Source organism: Anarhichas minor, unplaced genomic scaffold, assembly GCF_050575085.1.
Source record: "Anarhichas minor isolate MPS153535 unplaced genomic scaffold, ASM5057508v1 ptg000065l, whole genome shotgun sequence".
Classification (NCBI taxonomy): Eukaryota; Metazoa; Chordata; class Actinopteri; order Perciformes; family Anarhichadidae; genus Anarhichas; species Anarhichas minor.
Window position 1 is genome coordinate 35,082 of NW_027466511.1, and position 24,603 is coordinate 59,684.

Sequence of the window (24,603 nt, forward strand, 5' to 3'; positions counted from 1 at the left end):
TGTTTGTGAGCTATTAAAGACCTTTTTTCCCTACTCTGACTGTCTGCGCTTGAGTCCTCATCATGCCCCGTGACAGAATGATCTGGCCTACAATGGACTCAGCAGACCATGGGTTGGAGTGCCGTCTCCCTGAGTGGTATGAGCAGTTCATGGGAACCCGCCTGGCCTTTGGTGGGCCTCGGAGTGTCCAGAAGGCGAACCGCGACCTGATGGACTGCCAGCTCAACACTCGTAGGAGACAGAGAAAGAAGGGTCAGACTTCCATCCCCGCTGGGCCGCAGCGATCCCCCGCTCCCGCTGGGCCGCAGCTAACTCCAGCTCCCCGTGTCCTGTCGGCGGTCCGACCGACTCCACCTCCCCGTGTCCGGTCGGCGATCCAGCCGACTCCAGCTGTCGCCTCGGAGCAGCAGCTATCCCCAGTCCGGGCCGCCGCCGTCTTCGAACCGCAGCGACCTCCAGTCCGGGCCGCCGTCGTCTCCGAACCGCAGCGACCTCCAGTCCGGGCCGCCGTCGTCTCCGAACCGCAGCGACCTCCAGTCCGGGCCGCCGTCTCCGAACCGCAGCGACCTCCAGTCCGGGCCGCCGTCGTCTCCGAACCGCAGCGACCTCCAGTCCGGGCCGCCGCCGTCTCCGGACCGCAGCGACCTCCAGTCCGGGCCGCCGCCGTCTCCGGACCGCAGCGACCTCCAGTCCCGGCCGCCGCCGTCTCCGAACCGCAGCGACCTCCAGTCCCGGCCGCCGCCGTCTCCGAACCGCAGCGACCTCCAGTCCCGGCCGCCGCCGTCTCCGAACCGCAGCGACCTCCAGTCCCGGCCGCTGCCGCCTCCGCGCTGCAACGACCTCCAGCCCTTTACCCCGCTGTGTCATCAGTCTATCCCCCTGAGCCCCAGTCTATGGACTCCGGTTGCCCGGAGCCTCATCTCCAGCCCCTGGAGACCTGTTCCCCGTCTGATCTCCAGCCCCTGGAGACCTGTTCCCCGTCTGATCTCCAGCCCCTGGAGACCTGTTCCCCGTCTGATCTCCAGCCCCTGGAGACCTGTTCCCCGTCTAATCTCCAGCCCCTGGAAACCTGTTCCCCGTCTGATCTCCAGCCCCTGGAGACCTGTTCCCCGTCTGATCTCCAGCCCCTGGAGACCTGTTCCCCGTCTGATCTCCAGCCCCTGGAGACCTGTTCCCCGTCTGATCTCCAGCCCCTGGAGCCCTGTTCCCCGTCTGATCTCCAGCCCCTGGAGCCCTGTTCCCCGTCTGAGTCTCTAGAGTTCCGACCCCCGGACCCCCAGTCCCCGTCTGAGTCTCTAGAGTTCCGACCCCCGGACCCCCAGTCTCTAGAGTTCCGACCCCCGGACCCCCAGTCTCTAGAGTTCCGACCCTCAGTCTCCAGAGCTCCGTCCTCCGGACCCTCAGTCTCCCCAGTCTGCCAGGCCGGCCATCCCTCCTCCGGACCCCCTCCACCCACCCGGTTGTGGACTCTGACTCTCGGCCTCGGAGGAGTTATAACCCTCCTCCGGGCCCCCACCGCCCTCCCTTGGAAGATGTTCATGTTTTTCTTTTTTTCTTTTTGGACGTCTGCAATCCGTCCCTTGGAGGGGGGGTACTGTCACGATCAGGCTTTGCCCTGTGTGTTCTGTGTCTGTTTCTTTCTGTAGCTCCTCACTCACCTAATCAGTTCATTCAGTGCACCTGCCAGTCACACTCACCTCATCAGCTCATTACTCTCACCTGTTCACTCTGCCTAGTCACTATTTAAACCCCTGTCTTTCACTCACTCACTGCCAGATCATTGTGTTTGTTTCCTACCTACCCGCCCGTTTTGCTCATCCTGTTCCCGGTTTCCCAGTCTGTCTGCCCTGCCTTGTCCTGCCGGATTTTCCCCCTCGTCTTTTGTCTTGTCCTTGGATTACCTGTTTTTGTTTGTGAGCTATTAAAGACCTTTATTCCCCTACTCTGACTGTCTGCGCTTGAGTCCTCATCATGCCCCGTGACAAACTGCATGTACAATAATTTTACACTTGAATAAACAATAATCAAAAGCAGAGACAGTTATTTAACAATATGTTAGGAGTAGTTACAGTTATACAGTCTTACAGTTACAACCGGCCCTTTGAGGGAAATGCTGATGTGGCCCGGAGTGAAAATGAGTTTGACACCCCTGATCTAGATGATACATGAACCTGTAGTTCTTATTAAGAACTACAGGTTCATGTAGATGATACATGATACATGTTCTCACTACGGTTTGACTCTTTATGAGATGAATTAATGTGCGTACAGCATCTCTACATGGATTCATGTACATACATGATACACTCTGAACCTGAACTCTGACAAGAAGTCTGTTTTTAAATCACAAATAAATAAAATAAACATTTGAAACTCATCCGTTGTATACTTGTTGGTGTTAAAAACCTTAAAACACACAATGATGTAGTACGTAGTTGAATAAATGTCTCGGCCCATGACACGGATAGATTAGTGCGGTCCATGTCGGAGTCGATGGCAGTGAGAAGAAAGGTCAAACAGCAAAAAGGTCTTTGAAGAGAAATAACGTGAACGTAGATATAAGTAAGTCAGAAGCTAAAGCGGTGATTAAGAGACAAATCAAAAGGATATATCAGAAGAAACGTAATAAAGAGAGTAAAGGAAGATATCTGTTTAAAATAAACCTTTGGATGAGAAGATCTATGGAGGAGATAGTGTGAAGGATTTCACTATTAGAAACATTATTAGTATGATTTAATAACACCCCAAGTGGTGAGTAGAAGTGTCACAATAATAAGAATGTCGAAATATGTTAAAAAGTCACAATATGTTTACTTATGGAATGTATAATATGTTTACAATATTCTTACTTGTAGAGGATATTATATGTTACAGTATTTTACTCATTGAATGTATTAAACCATAGAAGTATAGTCACTAAAGGTATTAAAACACTGTATGAATAGTTTTGAGGGTTAGAAAGGAACATTTTGAGTGAGACTTTACAGAGGTGCAGCAGAGAACAGAGGGATGGACAACTGACCACCAGGACCTGAGGAGGAGTCCGGACGACTTCAACCAAACACTGAGATGATAACTGCCCGAAGCCAGGAGGGGCTATTGAATTTCGGCCAATCACAGAGGCTGATACTGGACATTTAAACTTTCGGACAGAGACTTGTAAATATAGGCTTAGTTCCAGAGGGTTTTGCCAGAGTTCGCGCCGTTACCACTCTGGGTAGTTGACCAGCTGGGCTGGGCTATTTAGTGGGCCTTGTGAGAACTCTGCCCCGCGGGACATATTGATATCGATAGAGTAATTCAGTTTGCAACTGTACTAGCTTCTCTTGTTTATTAAATACTTTTTGATTGTTAACCGGATCCAGTTCATTTTTGGTGCGACTCCGCTGCCGAAGGTTTGCAGCAGCGAAGGTCCAGCGGTCTGGGTCTCCCCTGAAAACATCTAGCTCTAACAATAGGAAGGAGGAGATGATGAGAGGATCTAGTGGAGGAGAGAGGAAAGAGGAGACGATGATGACTAGACTAAGGAACGGTCATACTGGTCTGAACGGTTCCCTCTGTGTGATTAGAAACAATGGAAAGTGTGGATTGTGTGGAGAAGAAGAAACTGGACCATGTGTTATTGTCCTGTCATTAATGTACTAAAGAAAAGCTTTAGTGACACATGTCGGAAACTTCTTCTGGAGTATTTGGAGTCAACAAGACTAATGAATAGAATGTGAAGAAAAATAATATATATATATTTTAGAGAGTATCCTTAGTCCACACTCCAGTCCAGCAAGTGGCGGCAAAGCGCCCGACAGCCGCCATTTTGGAAGAAGAGGAAGAAGAAGAAGAAGCGGAAGGAGGCGGAAAGGAAGAAGAAGAAGAAGAAGTTGTGTATTTGTTGCTGCTAGCTTGACTCTGGCGCAACATTCAGAAGCAGTTTGTTTTTTAATGGATTTAAACCGAAGAGTTTCTTGTTTTCACGCTTATTTTCAGAGATAAACCCGGAAACGGATCCGTTATTACCGGTAACGTTTCATCAAATGTTAGCACCACATTTAGAGCCCTTTATTTAACTTTGGTCTGTAAAGTTTAACCCAGCAGGTCCCTGTGTTGTATTGGTATATATATATGTTATATATATATTATACTGGTATATATATATGTTATATATATATTATACTGGTATATATATATGTTATATATATTATACTGGTATATATATATGTTATATATATTATACTGGTATATATATATATGTTATATATATTATACTGATATATATATATGTTATATATATTATACTGGTATATATATATATGTTATGTATATTATACTGGTATATATATATGTTATATATATTATACTGATATATATATATGTTATATATATATATTATACTGGTATATATATATATATGTTATATATATTATACTGGTATATATATATGTTATATATATATTATACTGGTATATATATGTTATATATATTATACTGGTATATATATATGTTATATATATTATACTGGTATATATATATGTTATATATATTATACTGGTATATATATATGTTATATATATTATACTGGTATATATATATATGTTATATATATTATACTGGTATATATATATATGTTATATATATTATACTGGTATATATATATATGTTATATATATTATACTGATATATATATATATGTTATATATATTATACTGGTATATATATATATGTTATATATATTATACTGATATATATATATGTTATATATATTATACTGGTATATATATATATGTTATATATATTATACTGATATATATATATATGTTATATATATTATACTGTATATATATATGTTATATATATTATACTGTATATATATATGTTATATATATTATACTGGTATATATATATATGTTATATATATTATACTGGTATATATATATATGTTATGTATATTATACTGGTATATATATATGTTATATATATTATACTGTATATATATATGTTATATATATTATACTGGTATATATATATATGTTATGTATATTATACTGGTATATATATATATGTTATATATATTATACTGGTATATATATATATGTTATATATATTATACTGATATATATATATATGTTATATATATTATACTGATATATATATATATGTTATATATATTATACTGGTATATATATATATGTTATATATATTATACTGATATATATATATATGTTATATATATTATACTGGTATATATATATATGTTATGTATATTATACTGGTATATATATATGTTATGTATATTATACTGGTATATATATATGTTATATATATTATACTGGTATATATATATATGTTATATATATTATACTGATATATATATATATGTTATATATATTATACTGGTATATATATATATATGTTATATATATTATACTGGTATATATATATATGTTATATATATTATACTGATATATATATATGTTATATATATTATACTGTATATATATATGTTATATATATTATACTGGTATATATATATATGTTATGTATATTATACTGGTATATATATATATATGTTATGTATATTATACTGGTATATATATATATGTTATATATATATTATACTGGTATATATATATATATGTTATATATATATTATACTGGTATATATATATATGTTATATATATTATACTGATATATATATATGTTATATATATTATACTGGTATATATATATATGTTATATATATTATACTGATATATATATATGTTATATATATTATACTGGTATATATATATATATGTTATATATATTATACTGGTATATATATATATGTTATATATATTATACTGGTATATATATATATGTTATGTATATTATACTGGTATATATATATATGTTATATATATATTATACTGATATATATATATATATGTTATATATATTATACTGGTATATATATATATGTTATGTATATTATACTGGTATATATATATATGTTATATATATATTATACTGATATATATATATATGTTATATATATTATACTGGTATATATATATGTTATATATATTATACTGGTATATATATATATGTTATGTATATTATACTGGTATATATATATGTTATATATATTATACTGGTATATATATATGTTATATATATTATACTGTATATATATATGTTATGTATATTATACTGGTATATATATATACGTTATGTATATTATACTGTATATATATATGTTATGTATATTATACTGGTATATATATATGTTATGTATATTATACTGTATATATATATGTTATGTATATTATACTGGTATATATATATATATGTTATATATGTTATATATATATTATACTGATATATATATATGTTATATATATTATACTGGTATATATATATATGTTATGTATATTATACTGGTATATATATATATGTTATGTATATTATACTGGTATATATATATGTTATATATATTATACTGGTATATATATATATATGTTATATATATTATACTGTATATATATATGTTATGTATATTATACTGGTATATATATATATGTTATATATATTATACTGGTATATATATATGTTATGTATATTATACTGTATATATATATGTTATGTATATTATACTGGTATATATATATATGTTATGTATATTATACTGTATATATATATGTTATGTATATTATACTGGTATATATATATGTTATATATATTATACTGGTATATATATATATGTTATGTATATTATACTGGTATATATATATATGTTATGTATATTATACTGGTATATATATATATGTTATGTATATTATACTGTATATATATATGTTATGTATATTATACTGGTATATATATATATGTTATGTATATTATACTGTATATATATATGTTATGTATATTATACTGTATATATATATGTTATGTATATTATACTGGTATATATATATATGTTATGTATATTATACTGGTATATATATATATGTTATGTATATTATACTGTATATATATATGTTATGTATATTATACTGTATATATATATGTTATGTATATTATACTGGTATATATATATATGTTATGTATATTATACTGTATATATATATGTTATGTATATTATACTGGTATATATATATATGTTATGTATATTATACTGTATATATATATGTTATATATATTATACTGATATATATATATGTTATATATATTATACTGGTATATATATATATGTTATATATATTATACTGATATATATATATGTTATATATATTATACTGGTATATATATATATATGTTATATATATTATACTGGTATATATATATATGTTATATATATTATACTGGTATATATATATATGTTATGTATATTATACTGGTATATATATATATGTTATATATATATTATACTGATATATATATATATGTTATATATATTATACTGGTATATATATATATGTTATGTATATTATACTGGTATATATATATATGTTATATATATATTATACTGATATATATATATATGTTATATATATTATACTGGTATATATATATGTTATATATATTATACTGGTATATATATATATGTTATGTATATTATACTGGTATATATATATGTTATATATATTATACTGGTATATATATATGTTATATATATTATACTGTATATATATATGTTATGTATATTATACTGGTATATATATATATGTTATGTATATTATACTGTATATATATATGTTATGTATATTATACTGGTATATATATATGTTATGTATATTATACTGTATATATATATGTTATGTATATTATACTGGTATATATATATATATGTTATATATGTTATATATATATTATACTGATATATATATATGTTATATATATTATACTGGTATATATATATATGTTATGTATATTATACTGGTATATATATATGTTATATATATTATACTGGTATATATATATATGTTATGTATATTATACTGGTATATATATATATGTTATGTATATTATACTGGTATATATATATATGTTATGTATATTATACTGTATATATATATGTTATGTATATTATACTGGTATATATATATATGTTATGTATATTATACTGGTATATATATATATGTTATGTATATTATACTGTATATATATATATGTTATGTATATTATACTGGTATATATATATATGTTATGTATATTATACTGGTATATATATATATGTTATGTATATTATACTGTATATATATATGTTATGTATATTATACTGGTATATATATATATGTTATGTATATTATACTGTATATATATATGTTATGTATATTATACTGTATATATATATGTTATGTATATTATACTGGTATATATATATATGTTATGTATATTATACTGGTATATATATATATGTTATGTATATTATACTGTATATATATATGTTATGTATATTATACTGGTATATATATATGTTATATATATTATACTGGTATATATATATATGTTATGTATATTATACTGGTATATATATATATGTTATGTATATTATACTGGTATATATATATATGTTATGTATATTATACTGTATATATATATGTTATGTATATTATACTGGTATATATATATATGTTATGTATATTATACTGGTATATATATATATGTTATGTATATTATACTGTATATATATATATGTTATGTATATTATACTGGTATATATATATATGTTATGTATATTATACTGGTATATATATATATGTTATGTATATTATACTGTATATATATATGTTATGTATATTATACTGGTATATATATATATGTTATGTATATTATACTGTATATATATATGTTATGTATATTATACTGTATATATATATGTTATGTATATTATACTGGTATATATATATATGTTATGTATATTATACTGGTATATATATATATGTTATGTATATTATACTGTATATATATATGTTATGTATATTAAACTGTATATATATATGTTATGTATATTATACTGGTATATATATATATGTTATGTATATTATACTGTATATATATATGTTATGTATATTATACTGTATATATATATGTTATGTATATTATACTGGTATATATATATATGTTATGTATATTATACTGGTATATATATATATGTTATGTATATTATACTGTATATATATATGTTATGTATATTAAACTGTATATATATATGTTATGTATATTATACTGGTATATATATATATGTTATGTATATTATACTGTATATATATATGTTATGTATATTATACTGGTATATATATATATGTTATGTATATTATACTGTATATATATATGTTATGTATATTATACTGGTATATATATATATGTTATGTATATTATACTGTATATATATATGTTATGTATATTATACTGGTATATATATATATGTTATGTATATTATACTGTATATATATATGTTATGTATATTATACTGGTATATATATATATGTTATGTATATTATACTGTATATATATATGTTATGTATATTATACTGGTATATATATATATGTTATGTATATTATACTGTATATATATATGTTATGTATATTATACTGTATATATATATGTTATGTATATTATACTGGTATATATATATATGTTATGTATATTATACTGGTATATATATATATGTTATGTATATTATACTGTATATATATATGTTATGTATATTATACTGGTATATATATATGTTATATATATTATACTGGTATATATATATGTTATATATATTATACTGGTATATATATATATGTTATATATATTATACTGGTATATATATATATGTTATGTATATTATACTGGTATATATATATATGTTATATATATATTATACTGATATATATATATATGTTATATATATTATACTGGTATATATTTATATGTTATGTATATTATACTGGTATATATATATGTTATATATATTATACTGGTATATATATATGTTATATATATTATACTGGTATATATATATATGTTATGTATATTATACTGGTATATATATATATGTTATGTATATTATACTGTATATATATATGTTATGTATATTATACTGGTATATATATATGTTATGTATATTATACTGTATATATATATGTTATGTATATTATACTGGTATATATATATATATGTTATATATGTTATATATATATTATACTGATATATATATATGTTATATATATTATACTGGTATATATATATATGTTATGTATATTATACTGGTATATATATATATGTTATGTATATTATACTGGTATATATATATGTTATATATATTATACTGGTATATATATATATATGTTATATATATTATACTGTATATATATATGTTATGTATATTATACTGGTATATATATATATGTTATATATATTATACTGGTATATATATATGTTATGTATATTATACTGTATATATATATGTTATGTATATTATACTGGTATATATATATATGTTATGTATATTATACTGTATATATATATGTTATGTATATTATACTGGTATATATATATGTTATGTATATTATACTGATATATATATATGTTATATATATTATACTGGTATATATATATATGTTATGTATATTATACTGATATATATATATGTTATATATATTATACTGTATATATATATTTTTTATATGTGTTATACTGGTATATATATATATTTTATATATATTTTACATGTGTTATACTGGGACCAGTCTAGCTGCTGCTGACTGTAATATTACACATATATATATCTGTTATATATGTGTATATATAACATATATATATATATATACTGATATATATATATGTTATATATATTATACTGGTATATATATATATATGTTATATATATTATACTGATATATATATATGTTATATATATTATACTGGTATATATATATGTTATGTATATTATACTGGTATATATATATATGTTATGTATATTATACTGTATATATATATGTTATGTATATTATACTGGTATATATATATGTTATGTATATTATACTGTATATATATATGTTATGTATATTATACTGGTATATATATATATATGTTATATATGTTATATATATATTATACTGATATATATATATGTTATATATATTATACTGGTATATATATATATGTTATGTATATTATACTGGTATATATATATATGTTATGTATATTATACTGGTATATATATATGTTATATATATTATACTGGTATATATATATATATGTTATATATATTATACTGTATATATATATGTTATGTATATTATACTGGTATATATATATATGTTATATATATTATACTGGTATATATATATGTTATGTATATTATACTGTATATATATATGTTATGTATATTATACTGGTATATATATATATGTTATGTATATTATACTGTATATATATATGTTATGTATATTATACTGGTATATATATATGTTATGTATATTATACTGGTATATATATATATGTTATGTATATTATACTGATATATATATATGTTATATATATTATACTGGTATATATATATATGTTATGTATATTATACTGGTATATATATATGTTATGTATATTATACTGTATATATATATGTTATGTATATTATACTGGTATATATATATATGTTATGTATATTATACTGTATATATATATGTTATGTATATTATACTGGTATATATATATGTTATGTATATTATACTGGTATATATATATATGTTATGTATATTATACTGATATATATATATGTTATATATATTATACTGGTATATATATATATATGTTATATATATTATACTGTATATATATATGTTATGTATATTATACTGGTATATATATATATGTTATATATATTATACTGGTATATATATATGTTATGTATATTATACTGTATATATATATGTTATGTATATTATACTGGTATATATATATATGTTATGTATATTATACTGTATATATATATGTTATGTATATTATACTGGTATATATATATGTTATGTATATTATACTGGTATATATATATATGTTATGTATATTATACTGATATATATATATGTTATATATATTATACTGGTATATATATATATGTTATGTATATTATACTGGTATATATATATGTTATGTATATTATACTGTATATATATATGTTATGTATATTATACTGGTATATATATATATGTTATGTATATTATACTGTATATATATATGTTATGTATATTATACTGGTATATATATATGTTATGTATATTATACTGGTATATATATATATGTTATGTATATTATACTGATATATATATATGTTATATATATTATACTGGTATATATATATATGTTATGTATATTATACTGATATATATATATGTTATATATATTATACTGTATATATATATTTTTTATATGTGTTATACTGGTATATATATATATTTTATATATATTTTACATGTGTTATACTGGGACCAGTCTAGCTGCTGCTGACTGTAATATTACACATATATATATCTGTTATATATGTGTATATATAACATATATATATATATATACTGATATATATATATGTTATATATATTATACTGGTATATATATATATATGTTATATATATTATACTGATATATATATATGTTATATATATTATACTGGTATATATATATATATGTTATATATATTATACTGATATATATATATGTTATATATATTATATGTATATATATATATATATATATATATACGTATAAGTGGTGATATATTCTTTGTTATATTACAGGTGAAGATTGTTATTAATGGTTATTTGTTATTGAAACACAACATTATTATTTCTCACACTTTGCTTCATAGTTCCTGAGCTGGTCTCATTATGATTAAAATATAAAGTTATTAAAAGGAGAACTACAAAGTTGTATCAATGAATCGATCTGCTGATTAATCTGCTGATCGATTGGTTTGGTCTTAAACATGTGAGAACAATGAGCTGCAGGTCTTCAGTTTAAAATGATATGAAAGTGATTCATTGATGAGTTTAGATTAAATGAATCTTAATTAAATTAAAAAGAAGATTTAAATGATGCGTCTGGTTTCTCTGAAGGCTTCATGGCTCTCTGCTGGTTGTTGGTCCACATCTTCCTCCTCTCCTCCTCTTCCTCCTCGGCTCACGACTTCTTCACCTCCATCGGTGAGTTCATCGTGTGTTAGATTCCCTCGTGTTCATCAGTATGTCTCCGTCCTCTGACTCTGTGGATGTAAACTCGTGTTCAAGAGATATTCAACATTAACAGTAATGTGGAGCAAATATATGTTTATGATGCTGATATTAATAACTGATCGTAAATGATCCATGTGAACAGATCCAGATCCTTTGATGTTTGATTACAGCAGCTGGTCTACAAGCATCCACAATAGTTTAAGGTTTAAACACTGATTGGTTGTTTACAATGAAACATGATCAGAGATCAGAGACTAGAAACACATGTTCTACTGAGTCAGTACAACTTTATTTACACTGTGATGGTTAACTTAAAACTTTATTTACACTCTGATGGTTAACGTAAAACTTTATTTACACTCTGATGGTTAACGTTAAACTTTATTTACACTCTGATGGTTAACGTTAAACTTTATATACACTGTGATGGTTAACGTTAAAACTTTATTTACACTGTGATGGTTAACGTTAAACTTTATTTACACTGATGGTTAACGTTAAACTTTATATACACTGTGATGGTTAACGTTAAAACTTTATTTACACTGATGGTTAACGTTAAACTTTATATACACTGTGATGGTTAACGTTAAAACTTTATTTACACTGTGATGGTTAACGTTAAACTTTATTTACACTGTGATGGTTAACGTTACATTTTATTTACACTGTGATGGTTAACGTTAAAACTTTATTTACACTGTGATGGTTAACGTTAAACTTTATTTACACTGTGATGGTTAACGTAAAACTTTATTTACACTCTGATGGTTAACGTTAAACTTTATATACACTGTGATGGTTAACGTTAAAACTTTATTTACACTCTGATGGTTAATGTTAAATTTTATTTACACTGTGATGGTTAACGTTAAACTTTATTTACACTCTGATGGTTAACGTTAAAACTTTATTTACACTCTGATGGTTAACGTTAAACTTTATTTACACTCTGATGGTTAATGTTAAACTTTATTTACACTGTGATGGTTAACGTTAAACTTTATTTACACTCTGATGGTTAACGTTAAAACTTTATTTACACTCTGATGGTTAACGTTAAACTTTATTTACACTCTGATGGTTAACGTAAAACTTTATTTAAACTCTGATGGTTAACGTTAAACTTTATTTACACTCTGATGGTTAACGTTAAAACTTTATTTACACTATGATGGTTAACGTAAAACTTTATTTACACTCTGATGGTTAACGTTAAACTTTATATACACTGTGATGGTTAACGTTAAAACTTTATTTACACTGTGATGGTTAACGTTACATTTTATTTACACTGTGATGGTTAACGTTAAATTTTATTTACACTGTGATGGTTAACGTTAAAACTTTATTTACACTGTGATGGTTAACGTTAAATTTTATTTACACTGTGATGGTTAACATTAAATTTTATTTACACTGTGATGGTTAACGTTAAAACTTTATTTACACTGTGATGGTTAACGTTAAACTTTATTTACACTCTGATGGTTAACGTTAAACTTTATTTACACTGTGATGGTTAACGTTAAACTTTATTTACACTCTGATGGTTAACGTTAAATTTTATTTACACTGTGATGGTTAACGTTAAACTTTATTTACACTCTGATGGTTAACGATAAACTTTAAACTTTAACGTTAAACTGTGAGGGATCAGTACAGTCCACTATGGTCCGTTTCACCACTAGCTGTGGATCTAAACAAACAACATGGTCCGTGTGTTTCATAGGAGACTAAATCTTTTTAAAGGGCCATAAACATTCAGCTCCAGAACCTTCAGCTTCAAACCGGATCAGCGTGACTTTGTTTCATGCTGCGACGTCTCTCCTGTTCTCTAATTTATAATAATATTAATAACTTTGACCAAATGATGAAACTGTGTTTCAGGTCACATGACTGAGCTGCTGTCCACAGAGAAGGAGCTGGTCTCCGCCCTGAAGGACTACATCAGAGCAGAGGAGAGCAAGCTGCAGCAGCTGAAGAGGTAAACAGGTCCTTGTGTGTTCAGGGTTCAGTCTGAGGCTGAAGACCATCTCTGTCCACACTGAGACGTTAACGTTTATAACCAGGTTTTTAAATGTGTGTGTGTGTGTGTGGGTGTGTGTGTGTGTGTGTGCATGTGTCCTCAGATGGGCAGACAGACTGGACCTCCTCTCCTCGGTGGCCCTCCAGGACCCCGAGGGTTACCTGGGACACCCTGTGAACGCCTTCAAGCTGATTAAGAGACTGAACACGGAGTGGAAAGAGCTGGAGAGCCTGGTGCTGTCTGACATGTCTGATGGTAACACACACACACACACACACACAGGATTCACGTCCTCCGACCGTGTCCAAGCCACAGACGACCCACCGCTCTTCTTCTGTGGTGTTTTTTGTCTTTACAGCGTTCATCTCTAACTTCACCATCCAGAGGCAGCACTTCCCCAACGACGACGACCAGACCGGAGCCGCCAAAGCTCTGACGAGGCTGCTGGACACCTACCAGCTGGACACCAACACCATGTCCACCGGAGCGCTGCCAGGTATCCTCATCCTCTCTCTCTGTGGTCCTGATTTTCAAAATAAAAGTCCTGCTCCTCTATGGAAACAGAACCATCATGACTAGAAGTAGAGAGAACTAGAACATGACTTTAATGAGAATAACTCCGTTATGATGACATCAATCGTACATAAAAGTTGAATTCCTTTGATCATTTATTTTACAAAAGTTGGAAAACAATTGAATCTAGATATCCAACATTTCTCCAAGTGTTAATGAGTGTTTCCAATGTTGGGGAAAGAAATCGAGTCTCTAAAATTTTATATATAATGAGCTATTCACATGTTTCAGCCTCTCCTCTCCTCTTCTCTCTTCTCTCCCCTCTCCTCTCCTCTCCTCTCTCTTCTCTCCCCTCTCCTCTCCTCTCTCCTCTCCTCTCCTCTCCTCTCCTCTCCTCTCCTCTCCTCTCTCTTCTCTCTTCTCTCCCCTCTCCTCTCCTCTCCTCCCTCTCTCCTCTCTCCTCTCCTCTCCTCTCTCTCTTCTCTCCCCTCCCCTCCCCTCTCCTCTCCTCTCTCTTCTCTCCCCTCTCCTCTCCTCTCTCCTCTCCTCTCCTCTCTCTTCTCTCTTCTCTCCCTCTCCTCTCCTCTCTCCTCTCTCCTCCCCTCTCCTCTCTTCTCTCTTCTCTCCCCTCTCCTCTCCTCTCTCCTCTCTCCTCCCCTCTCCTCTCCTCTCTCTTCTCTCCCCTCTCCTCTCCCCTCCCCTCTCCTCTCCTCTCTCTTCTCTCCCCTCTCCTCTCCTCTCTCCTCACTCCTCACTCTACTCTCTTCTCTCCACCTCTCCCTCTCCTCTCCTCCTCCTCTCTCCTCCCCTCTCCTCTCCTCACTCTCTCCCTCTCCTCTCACCTCTCCTCTCCTCTCCTCTCCTCTCACTCTCCTCCCTCTCCTCTCCCTCTCCTCTCCTCACTCCACACTCCCCTCCCCTCACCTCTCCTCCTCTCTCTCCCCTCACCTCTCTCCTCTCCTCTCCTCCACTCCTCTTCTCTCCCTCTCCTCTCTCCTCTCCTCTCCTCTCCTCTCCACTGCTCTCTCCTCTCTCCTCTCCGCTCCTCTCCTCTCTCTTCTCTCCCCTCCCCTCCCCTCTCCTCTCCTCTCCTCTCCTCCTCCTCTCTCCCCTCCTCTCCCCTCCACTCCTCTCTCCTCTCCTCCCCCTCCTCCTCCTCTCCTCTCCCCTCCCCTCTCCCCTCTCCCTCTCCTCTCTCTCCTCCCCTCCCCTCTCCCCTCCCTCTCCCCTCTCTCTCTCCTCCCTCTCACCTCTCCTCCCTCTCCTCTCCTCTCCTCTCACTCCACCTCCCCCTCCCCACCCTCACCACACCACTCTCTCTCTCTCTCTCCTCTCTCCTCCTCTCTCCTCTCCTCTCCTCACCACCCCTCCCCACACCACTCTCCTCACCTCCCCTCTCCCTCCCCTCACCCTCTCCACTCTCTCTCTCTCCCTCCCCACCCCTCTCCTCTCCTCTCTCTCTCTCTTCTCTCCCCTCACCTCTCCTCTCCTCCTCTCCTCTCCTCTCCTCTCCCTCTCTCTCTCTCACCCCTCTCCTCTCCTCTCTCCTCTCTCCTCTCCTCTCCCCTCCCCTCTCCTCTCCTCTCCTCTCTCTTCTCTCTTCTCTCCCCTCTCCTCTCTCCTCTCCTCTCCTCTCCTCTCTCTTCTCTCCCCTCTCCTCTCCTCTCTCCTCTCCTCTCCTCTCCTCTCCCCTCTCCTCTGCTCTCTCCTCTCTCCTCTCCGCTCCTCTCCTCTCTCTTCTCTCCCCTCTCCTCTCTCCTCTCCTCTCCTCTCCCCTCTCCTCTCCTCTCCTCTGCTCTCTCCTCTCTCCTCTCCTCTCCTCTCTCTTCTCTCCCCTCCCCTCCCCTCTCCTCTCCTCTCTCTTCTCTCCCCTCTCCTCTCTCCTCTCCTCTCCTCTCCTCTCCTCTCCTCTCCCCTCTCCTCTGCTCTCTCCTCTCTCCTCTCCTCTCCTCTCTCCTCTCTCCCCTCCTCTCCTCTCCTCTCCTCTCTCCTCTCCTCCCCTCTCCTCTCCTCTCCTCTCCCCTCCCCTCTCCTCTCCTCTCCTCTCTCTTCTCTCCCCTCCCCTCCCCTCTCCTCTCCTCTCTCTTCTCTCTTCTCTCCCCTCTCTCCTCTCCTCTCCTCTCCTCTCCTCTCTCTTCTCTCCCCTCCCCTCCCCTCCCCTCTCCTCTCCTCTCTCTTCTCTCTTCTCTCCTCTCTCCTCTCCTCTCTCCTCTCCTCTCCTCTCCTCTCTCTCCCCTCCTCTCCTCTCTCCTCTCCTCCCCTCTCCTCTCCCCTCCCCTCTCCTCTCCTCTCTCTTCTCTCCCCTCCCCTCCCCTCTCCTCTCCTCTCTCTTCTCTCTTCTCTCCCCTCTCCTCTCTCCTCTCTCCTCTCCTCTCCTCTCCTCTCCTCTCCTCTCTCTTCTCTCCCCTCTCCTCTCCTCTCTCCTCTCTCCTCTCCTCTCCCCTCCCCTCTCCTCTCCTCTCCTCTCTCTTCTCTCTTCTCTCTTCTCTCCCCTCTCCTCTCTCCTCTCCTCTCCTCTCCTCTCTCTTCTCTCCCCTCTCCTCTCCTCTCTCCTCTCCTCTCCTCTCCTCTCCTCTCTCTTCTCTCTTCTCTCTTCTCTCCCCTCTCCTCTCTCCTCTCCTCTCCTCTCCTCTCTCTTCTCTCCCCTCTCCTCTCCTCTCTCCTCTCCTCTCCTCTCCTCTCCTCTCTCTTCTCTCTTCTCTCTCCTCTCCCCTCCCCTCTCCTCTCCTCTCCTCTCTCTTCTCTCTTCTCTCTTCTCTCCCCTCTCCTCTCTCCTCTCCTCTCCTCTCCTCTCTCTTCTCTCCCCTCTCCTCTCCTCTCTCCTCTCTCCTCTCTCCTCTCCTCCCCTCTCCTCTCTCTTCTCTCCCCTCTCCTCTCCTCTCCTCTCCTCTCCTCTCTCTTCTCTCCCCTCCCCTCCCCTCCCCTCTCCTCTCCTCTCTCTTCTCTCCCCTCTCCTCTCCTCTCCTCTCTCCTCTGTTTCCGTTTCCGGTTGCGTGTGAGTGTGAGTGGTGGACGTGAGAGTGTCGCGGAGGTTTGAATGTGTTTTCGCTGCTTTGGGATTTGTTCCTCTGTTCTTCTGTCTCTGCACGTGATCAGGTGAGATACTGAGCAGTGTATTTATCGGCAGAACGTGTGATTAGTGGTGTTTGGTGTTGTTCGGGAGGATGGCGTCCTCCGAGACGCCACGCCCGTCAATCCGGCAGGGAGTCCGGGTAGTTCCACCGGATAGCAGCGTGTCAGTAGAGGAGGTGCTGCTGGCTGTCGGAGAGCAGGTGGGACATGACAAACTCTCCTTTGCATCTCGGATGAATAAAGCTGTGGTTGTGTTCGTGGCGAGCGAGGCTTATGTCCACAACCTGATAGAGAGCGGCGTGTTTATCAGGGACAGCTTCGTGCAGGTCTCTCCGCTCTCAGTGCCCTCTACGCGGATCACCGTGTCCGGTGTTCCGCCGTTTATACCGAACGAGCTGTTAGAAAATGAGCTGCGCAGGTTTGGAAAGTTTGCCAGCGGATTTAAAACAGTCAGTTTGGGGTGTAAGGATCCCAAACTGAAGCACGTGCTGTCTCTTAGGCGGCAGGTCTTCATGTTCCTGGAGTCACCTACACAAACACTGGAGGTGTCCTTCAGGGTTAAACACGGGGAGGGTTCATACATGGTGTACGCTAGCTCGGGACAGATCAAATGCTTTGAGTGTGGAGATGTAGGACACAAACGCTTCGCGTGTCCGCACAAGCGGCAGAGAAGCGCGGAGGCGGAGCCTGGTGCCGCGGAGGCTCCCGCTGGTGCCGCGGCGGCTCCCGCAGGTGCCGCAGCGGCTCCCGCTGGTGCCGCGGAGGCTCCCGCTGGTGCCGCGGCGGCTCCCGCTGGTGCCGCGGCGGCTCCCGCAGGTGCCGCGGCGGCTCCCGCTGGTGCCGCGGAGGCTCCCGCGGCCGCGGAGGCTCCCGCGGCGTGGAAGAGTTCAAAAAACTAAGACAGTTTAACATGATCATGTGTCACACGGGGTTTTCCACTTTCCACTGCTTACTTCTTATCTTGTCTTACCTCCTTCCATCCTCTGACCTTTCTATGCAGAGCTTCAATTTAGGGTCTTTAAACATCAATGGTGGGCGGGACGGGCATAAAAGAGCATTAATACAGGAGGTTGTAAATCAAAAAAGGTTGGACATCCTCTTTTTGCAAGAAACTCACACCATTCCATCAGATGAAGTAGACTGGGGTTTATGGTGGGAGGGCTCATGCACCCTGAGCCACGGCACCAATCTTAGTGCCGGGGTAGCCGTGCTGTTTAGAACAGCAGCTAATGCAACCGTCCTGTCAGTCACTGAGGTGGTGAAGGGTCGTTTGCTGATGGTGAGGGCAGAGATAGAGAGCTCGCTTTACTGCTTCGTGAACATATATGCACCGAATCAGGGGTCAGAAAGAGCACGCTTCTTTACTACGCTGCAAAACGAACTGCAGAGCTGCCATCAGGAGCAACTGATCATCGGAGGGGATTTTAACTGTACTCTAGACTTCACCATAGACCGGAATAGTGAGGAACCACACCCGCAGTCAGCTCAGAGTCTCCACAACGTCATCACACACTTAGATCTGTTGGACACGTGGAGAATAAAACACCCACTAAACAGACAGTACACTTGGGTTAGAGTCAGCAACGACAGGATTAGTGCAGCCAGGCTGGACAGAATTTACATCTCTCGCAGTCTCAGTTCCAGACTGAAGAACAGCACAATCAGTCCAGTTGGGTTCTCTGATCACCACCTCGTCAGTTTAGGCTTGATAACCTCACCAGGTGAAAGGGTTAGCTCCTACTGGCATTTTAATAATAAACTTCTACAGGACAGCACTTTTTGTCAGAGCTTTGGGGTTCTTTGGCAGCAGTGGAAAACTGAAAAAGTTCGTTTCAGTTCTCTGAAACAGTGGTGGGAGGTCGGAAAAGCACAGATCCGTGTGTTCTGCCAGCAGTACACCTCAAACGCCACCGCTATAATCAAGTCTGCTGTTAAAGACCTTGAAGCCAACATAAAGATCATTGAGGAGGGCTTCCAGAGAGACCCAGATCCCGGTGTGGGCCAACTGCTGAAGGAGAGGAGGTTGGAGTTGAGCTCCTTCCTGCAAGAGAGAGTGAAAGGAGCTCTGGTCAGGTCCCGTTTCCTCAAGTTGAAGGACATGGATGCCCCAAGCTCGTTTTTCTTCAACCTGGAGAGATCGGTGGCGCAGAGGAAGCGGATGACCTGTCTGAAGCTCCCAGGAGGCAGGATAACCACTGACCAGAGGGAGATGAGGACCCATGCCGTGGGCTTCTACGCTGCTCTTTTTGGGGAAGAGCAATCCTGTACGGAGAGCAGTAGGGAGCTCCTGGAGGGTCTTCCCCAGCTCAGTCCAGCAGAGAGGGATATGCTGGACGGAGAGCTGACGCTGGAGGAGCTGACGGTTGCAGTGAACCAGATGGCTTCAGGAAAGACTCCGGGAATCGACGGTCTCTCCTCGGATTTCTTTAAGAAATTCTGGAACATTATCGGTTCTGACTTACACTCTGTTTTGATGGAATGTTTTAAAACAGGATCACTTCCTGTTTCATGCCAGCGGGCAGTTCTCTCTCTGCTGCCGAAGAAGGGCGACTTGGCCCTTCTTAAGAACTGGAGACCAGTGGCCCTGCTTTGCACAGACTATAAGGTGCTTTCCAGAGCCTTATCTAACAGACTAAGAGACTACCTGGAAGTGGTTGTAAATAGCGACCAAACCTACTGTATCCCAGATAGAACAGTTATGGACAATATCTTTCTCATCCGTGATGTGCTTGATGTATGTAAATTCCACGATGTAGATGTTGGTATTGTCTCACTAGACCAGGAGAAGGCTTTCGACAGGGTGGGTCACGCATATCTGTTTTCTGCACTCAGGGCTTTTGGGCTTGGTGATGGGTTCTTGGCTTGGGTGGGTTTGCTGTACAGGGGTGCTGAATGTATGGTAAAAATGGGAGCTGGCCTGAGTCGACCGATCCCTGTACGGCGAGGGATAAGGCAGGGTTGTCCTATCTCAGGGCAACTATACAGCCTCGCTTTTGAGCCTCTGTTGTGCAGGCTGAGAAGTCGGCTCAGTGGTCTGTCACTGCCTGGGTCCTCCAGTCTTTGTAGTCCCCTCGCTGTGTCTGCGTATGCTGATGATGTAAACATCTTCATTAGGGACCAGGGAGATGTTCTATGTCTGCAGGATGTTTTGTCTCTTTATGAGAGGGCTTCATCTGCACGGGTGAACTGGGAAAAATCTGAAGCTTTATTGGTGGGACAGTGGAGACATCAGACGGTGCCTCATCTGCCTGGAGGTCTTCAGTGGGGAAAAGAAGGTCTAAAAGTGCTGGGTGTGTTTTTGGGCTCTGAGGTTTTTGAGAAAAAGAACTGGGAGGGAGTTAAGGAGAAGGTGTGTGCTCGGTTCTCTAGGTGGAGATGGTTACTACCCCAGTTGTCATATAGGGGAAGAGTTCTGGTTGCTAATAACTTGGTTGCCTCGACTCTGTGGCACAGACTCATCGCTCTGACGCCACCTGGAGGCCTCATAGCAGAGATACAGAGGTCTGTCGTGGACTTCTTCTGGTCCGGCCGGCACTGGGTTCGTGCAGCAGCTCTCTATCTGCCTGTGGCAGAGGGGGGGCAGGGTCTCATCGATATCCAGTCCAGGATCGCCTCTTTCAGACTCCGGACTGCACGGAAGCTGCTCTATGGCTGTGGCCCCAGCTGGATGGACACGGCTCGACTGCTGCTGAGGAGAGCTGGGCGGTTGGGATATGATAAGCAGCTCTTTCTCCTACAACCTGAGGAAGTGGACTTGGCCGGGCTGACGCCGTTCTACGGCTCTGTTCTGCAGGCGTGGCAGATTTTTAACATTTCACGTAAAGCTGATGAGACTCCGGGTGTGTGGCTGCTGGAGGAACCTTTGTTCTTCAACAGCTTCATTAGAACCCAAACGCTGCAGTCTGCCAGCCTAAGAACGCGTCTGAGAGAAGCCGGCTGCACTAAACTGGGACATTTGGTGAAGATGTCATTAACAGCAGCATCTATGGTCACCTTCAGACAGAACACTAACATCACGTCTGTCAGGTTGACCAATAGAATAGTGGAGGAGGTCTGTGCCGCCCTGCCACAACGCCTGAGAGCAGTTGCAGGAAACTGTACTCTGTCTGACCAATGGGATGAAGAGAGTGAGTACACCCCCCCCCACTCTGCTCATTGCCCCAGCGGTGGGGGACTGGCAGGGGGGAGGAAACAAGCTGCTGACGTTCACAACCCCTCACCTGGACAAGTTTCAGGCAGTAGAGAAAAAAGCTATCTATGAAATCTGTGTAAAGGTTGTGAACCTCCGCTCTCTGGCAGGGTTGACAGAGTCGAGGTGGACCGAGTTCTTTGGCCCAGGTTCTTCCCCGAGAGGCAGCTGGAGGTGCATGTACAAGCTGCCCGTTGAAAAACGGACAGCAGACCTCCAGTGGAGGGTTGTACATGGAGCTATAGCCACCAACAGATACCGGGCACACCTGGATCCACAAATTGGGGAGGAGTGTTATTTCTGCGGTCAGACTGAGACCCTGGAACACTTGTTTGTTCAGTGTCCTCGGCTCTCAGCACTCTTTGAACGGTTAAAAAGATGGTTTCAGGGTCTTGGACAGGTGTTTTCTTTCATGTTGTTCATCTTCGGTCCAAAATACTGCTCAAAACAGAAGGCTGTCCATACAATGGTAAACTTTTTATCTGGTTCTGCCAAGTTGGCCATCTGGTTGACACGGAAGAATCGGGCGCGGGGTGCCGGTAGAGAAGATCCGGTGAAAGTTATGGAGGGACTGTTGAAAGCCCGACTCAGGGTGGAACACACCTACTACCAGACAGTGGACAATTTACAGGCCTTCAGGGACAGATGGACTACTGGGAGCATTTTATGCTCAGTGGGTGCTGGTGGAGAGCTGGTGGTGAACTTCTGAACATATTGATCATTGAAATTGATTGTTTATTTGTTCTTTGGTGCTTTGTTTTTGGTTATTTGTTTTATTTTATTGATTTTCTGATTATTAAGTGATGATTTAGCGTGTTTCTGGTTTTCACTGCAATAGTGAAATAAAAGGATTTTAAAAACCAAACCTCTCCCCTCTCCTCTCTCCTCTCCTCTCCTCTCTCCTCTCCTCTCCTCTGCTCTCTCCTCTCTCCTCTCCTCTCCTCTCTCTTCTCTCCCCTCCCCTCCCCTCTCCTCTCCTCTCCTCTCCTCTCTCCTCTCTCCTCTCCTCTCCCCTCCCCTCTCCTCTCCTCTCCTCTCTCCTCTCCTCTCCTCTGCTCTCTCCTCTCTCCTCTCCTCTCCTCTCTCTTCTCTTCTCTCCCCTCCCCTCCCCTCTCCTCTCCTCTCCTCTCCTCTCTCCTCTCTCCTCTCCTCTCCCCTCCCCTCTCCTCTCCTCTGCTCTCTCCTCTCCTCTCTCCTCTCCTCTGCTCTCTCCTCTCTCCTCTCCTCTCCTCTCTCTTCTCTCCCCTCCCCTCCCCTCTCCTCTCCTCTCCTCTCCTCTCTCCTCTCTCCTCTCTCCTCTCTCCTCTCCTCTCCCCTCCCCTCTCCTCTCCTCTGCTCTCTCCTCTCTCCTCTCCTCTCTCTTCTCTCCCCTCCCCTCCCCTCCCCTCTCCTCTCCTCTCCTCTCCTCTCCTCTCTCTCCTCTCCTCTTCTCTCTCCTCTCCTCCCCTCTCCTCTCCTCTGCTCTCTCCTCTCCTCTCTCCTCTCCTCCCCTCTCTCTTCTCTCCCCTCTTCTCTCCTCCCCTCTCCTCTCCTCTGCTCTCTCCTCTCTCCTCTCTCCTCTCCTCTCCTCTCTGTGTTCACTTCCTGAGGTTCAGTCAAAGTGTCTCC

The 24,603-nt window shown here is 37.4% G+C and overlaps 1 protein-coding gene across 2 annotated transcripts in view; it reads left to right on the forward strand.

Moving 5' to 3' along the window:
* The first annotated feature begins 3,831 nt into the window (after positions 1–3,831).
* Positions 3,832–24,603, forward strand: part of LOC142933990 (prolyl 4-hydroxylase subunit alpha-1-like) — a 32,011-nt gene continuing 11,239 nt past the window's right edge. For both annotated transcript variants that reach the window (XM_076078329.1, XM_076078328.1), the window contains exons 1-5: positions 3,832–4,013; positions 13,076–13,162; positions 15,083–15,179; positions 15,325–15,476; positions 15,580–15,717. In XM_076078329.1, the coding sequence (XP_075934444.1) occupies positions 13,081–13,162; positions 15,083–15,179; positions 15,325–15,476; positions 15,580–15,717 (469 nt within the window). In that variant the 5' untranslated portion in view covers positions 3,832–4,013; positions 13,076–13,080. The remainder of the gene's footprint in view (positions 4,014–13,075; positions 13,163–15,082; positions 15,180–15,324; positions 15,477–15,579; positions 15,718–24,603) is intronic.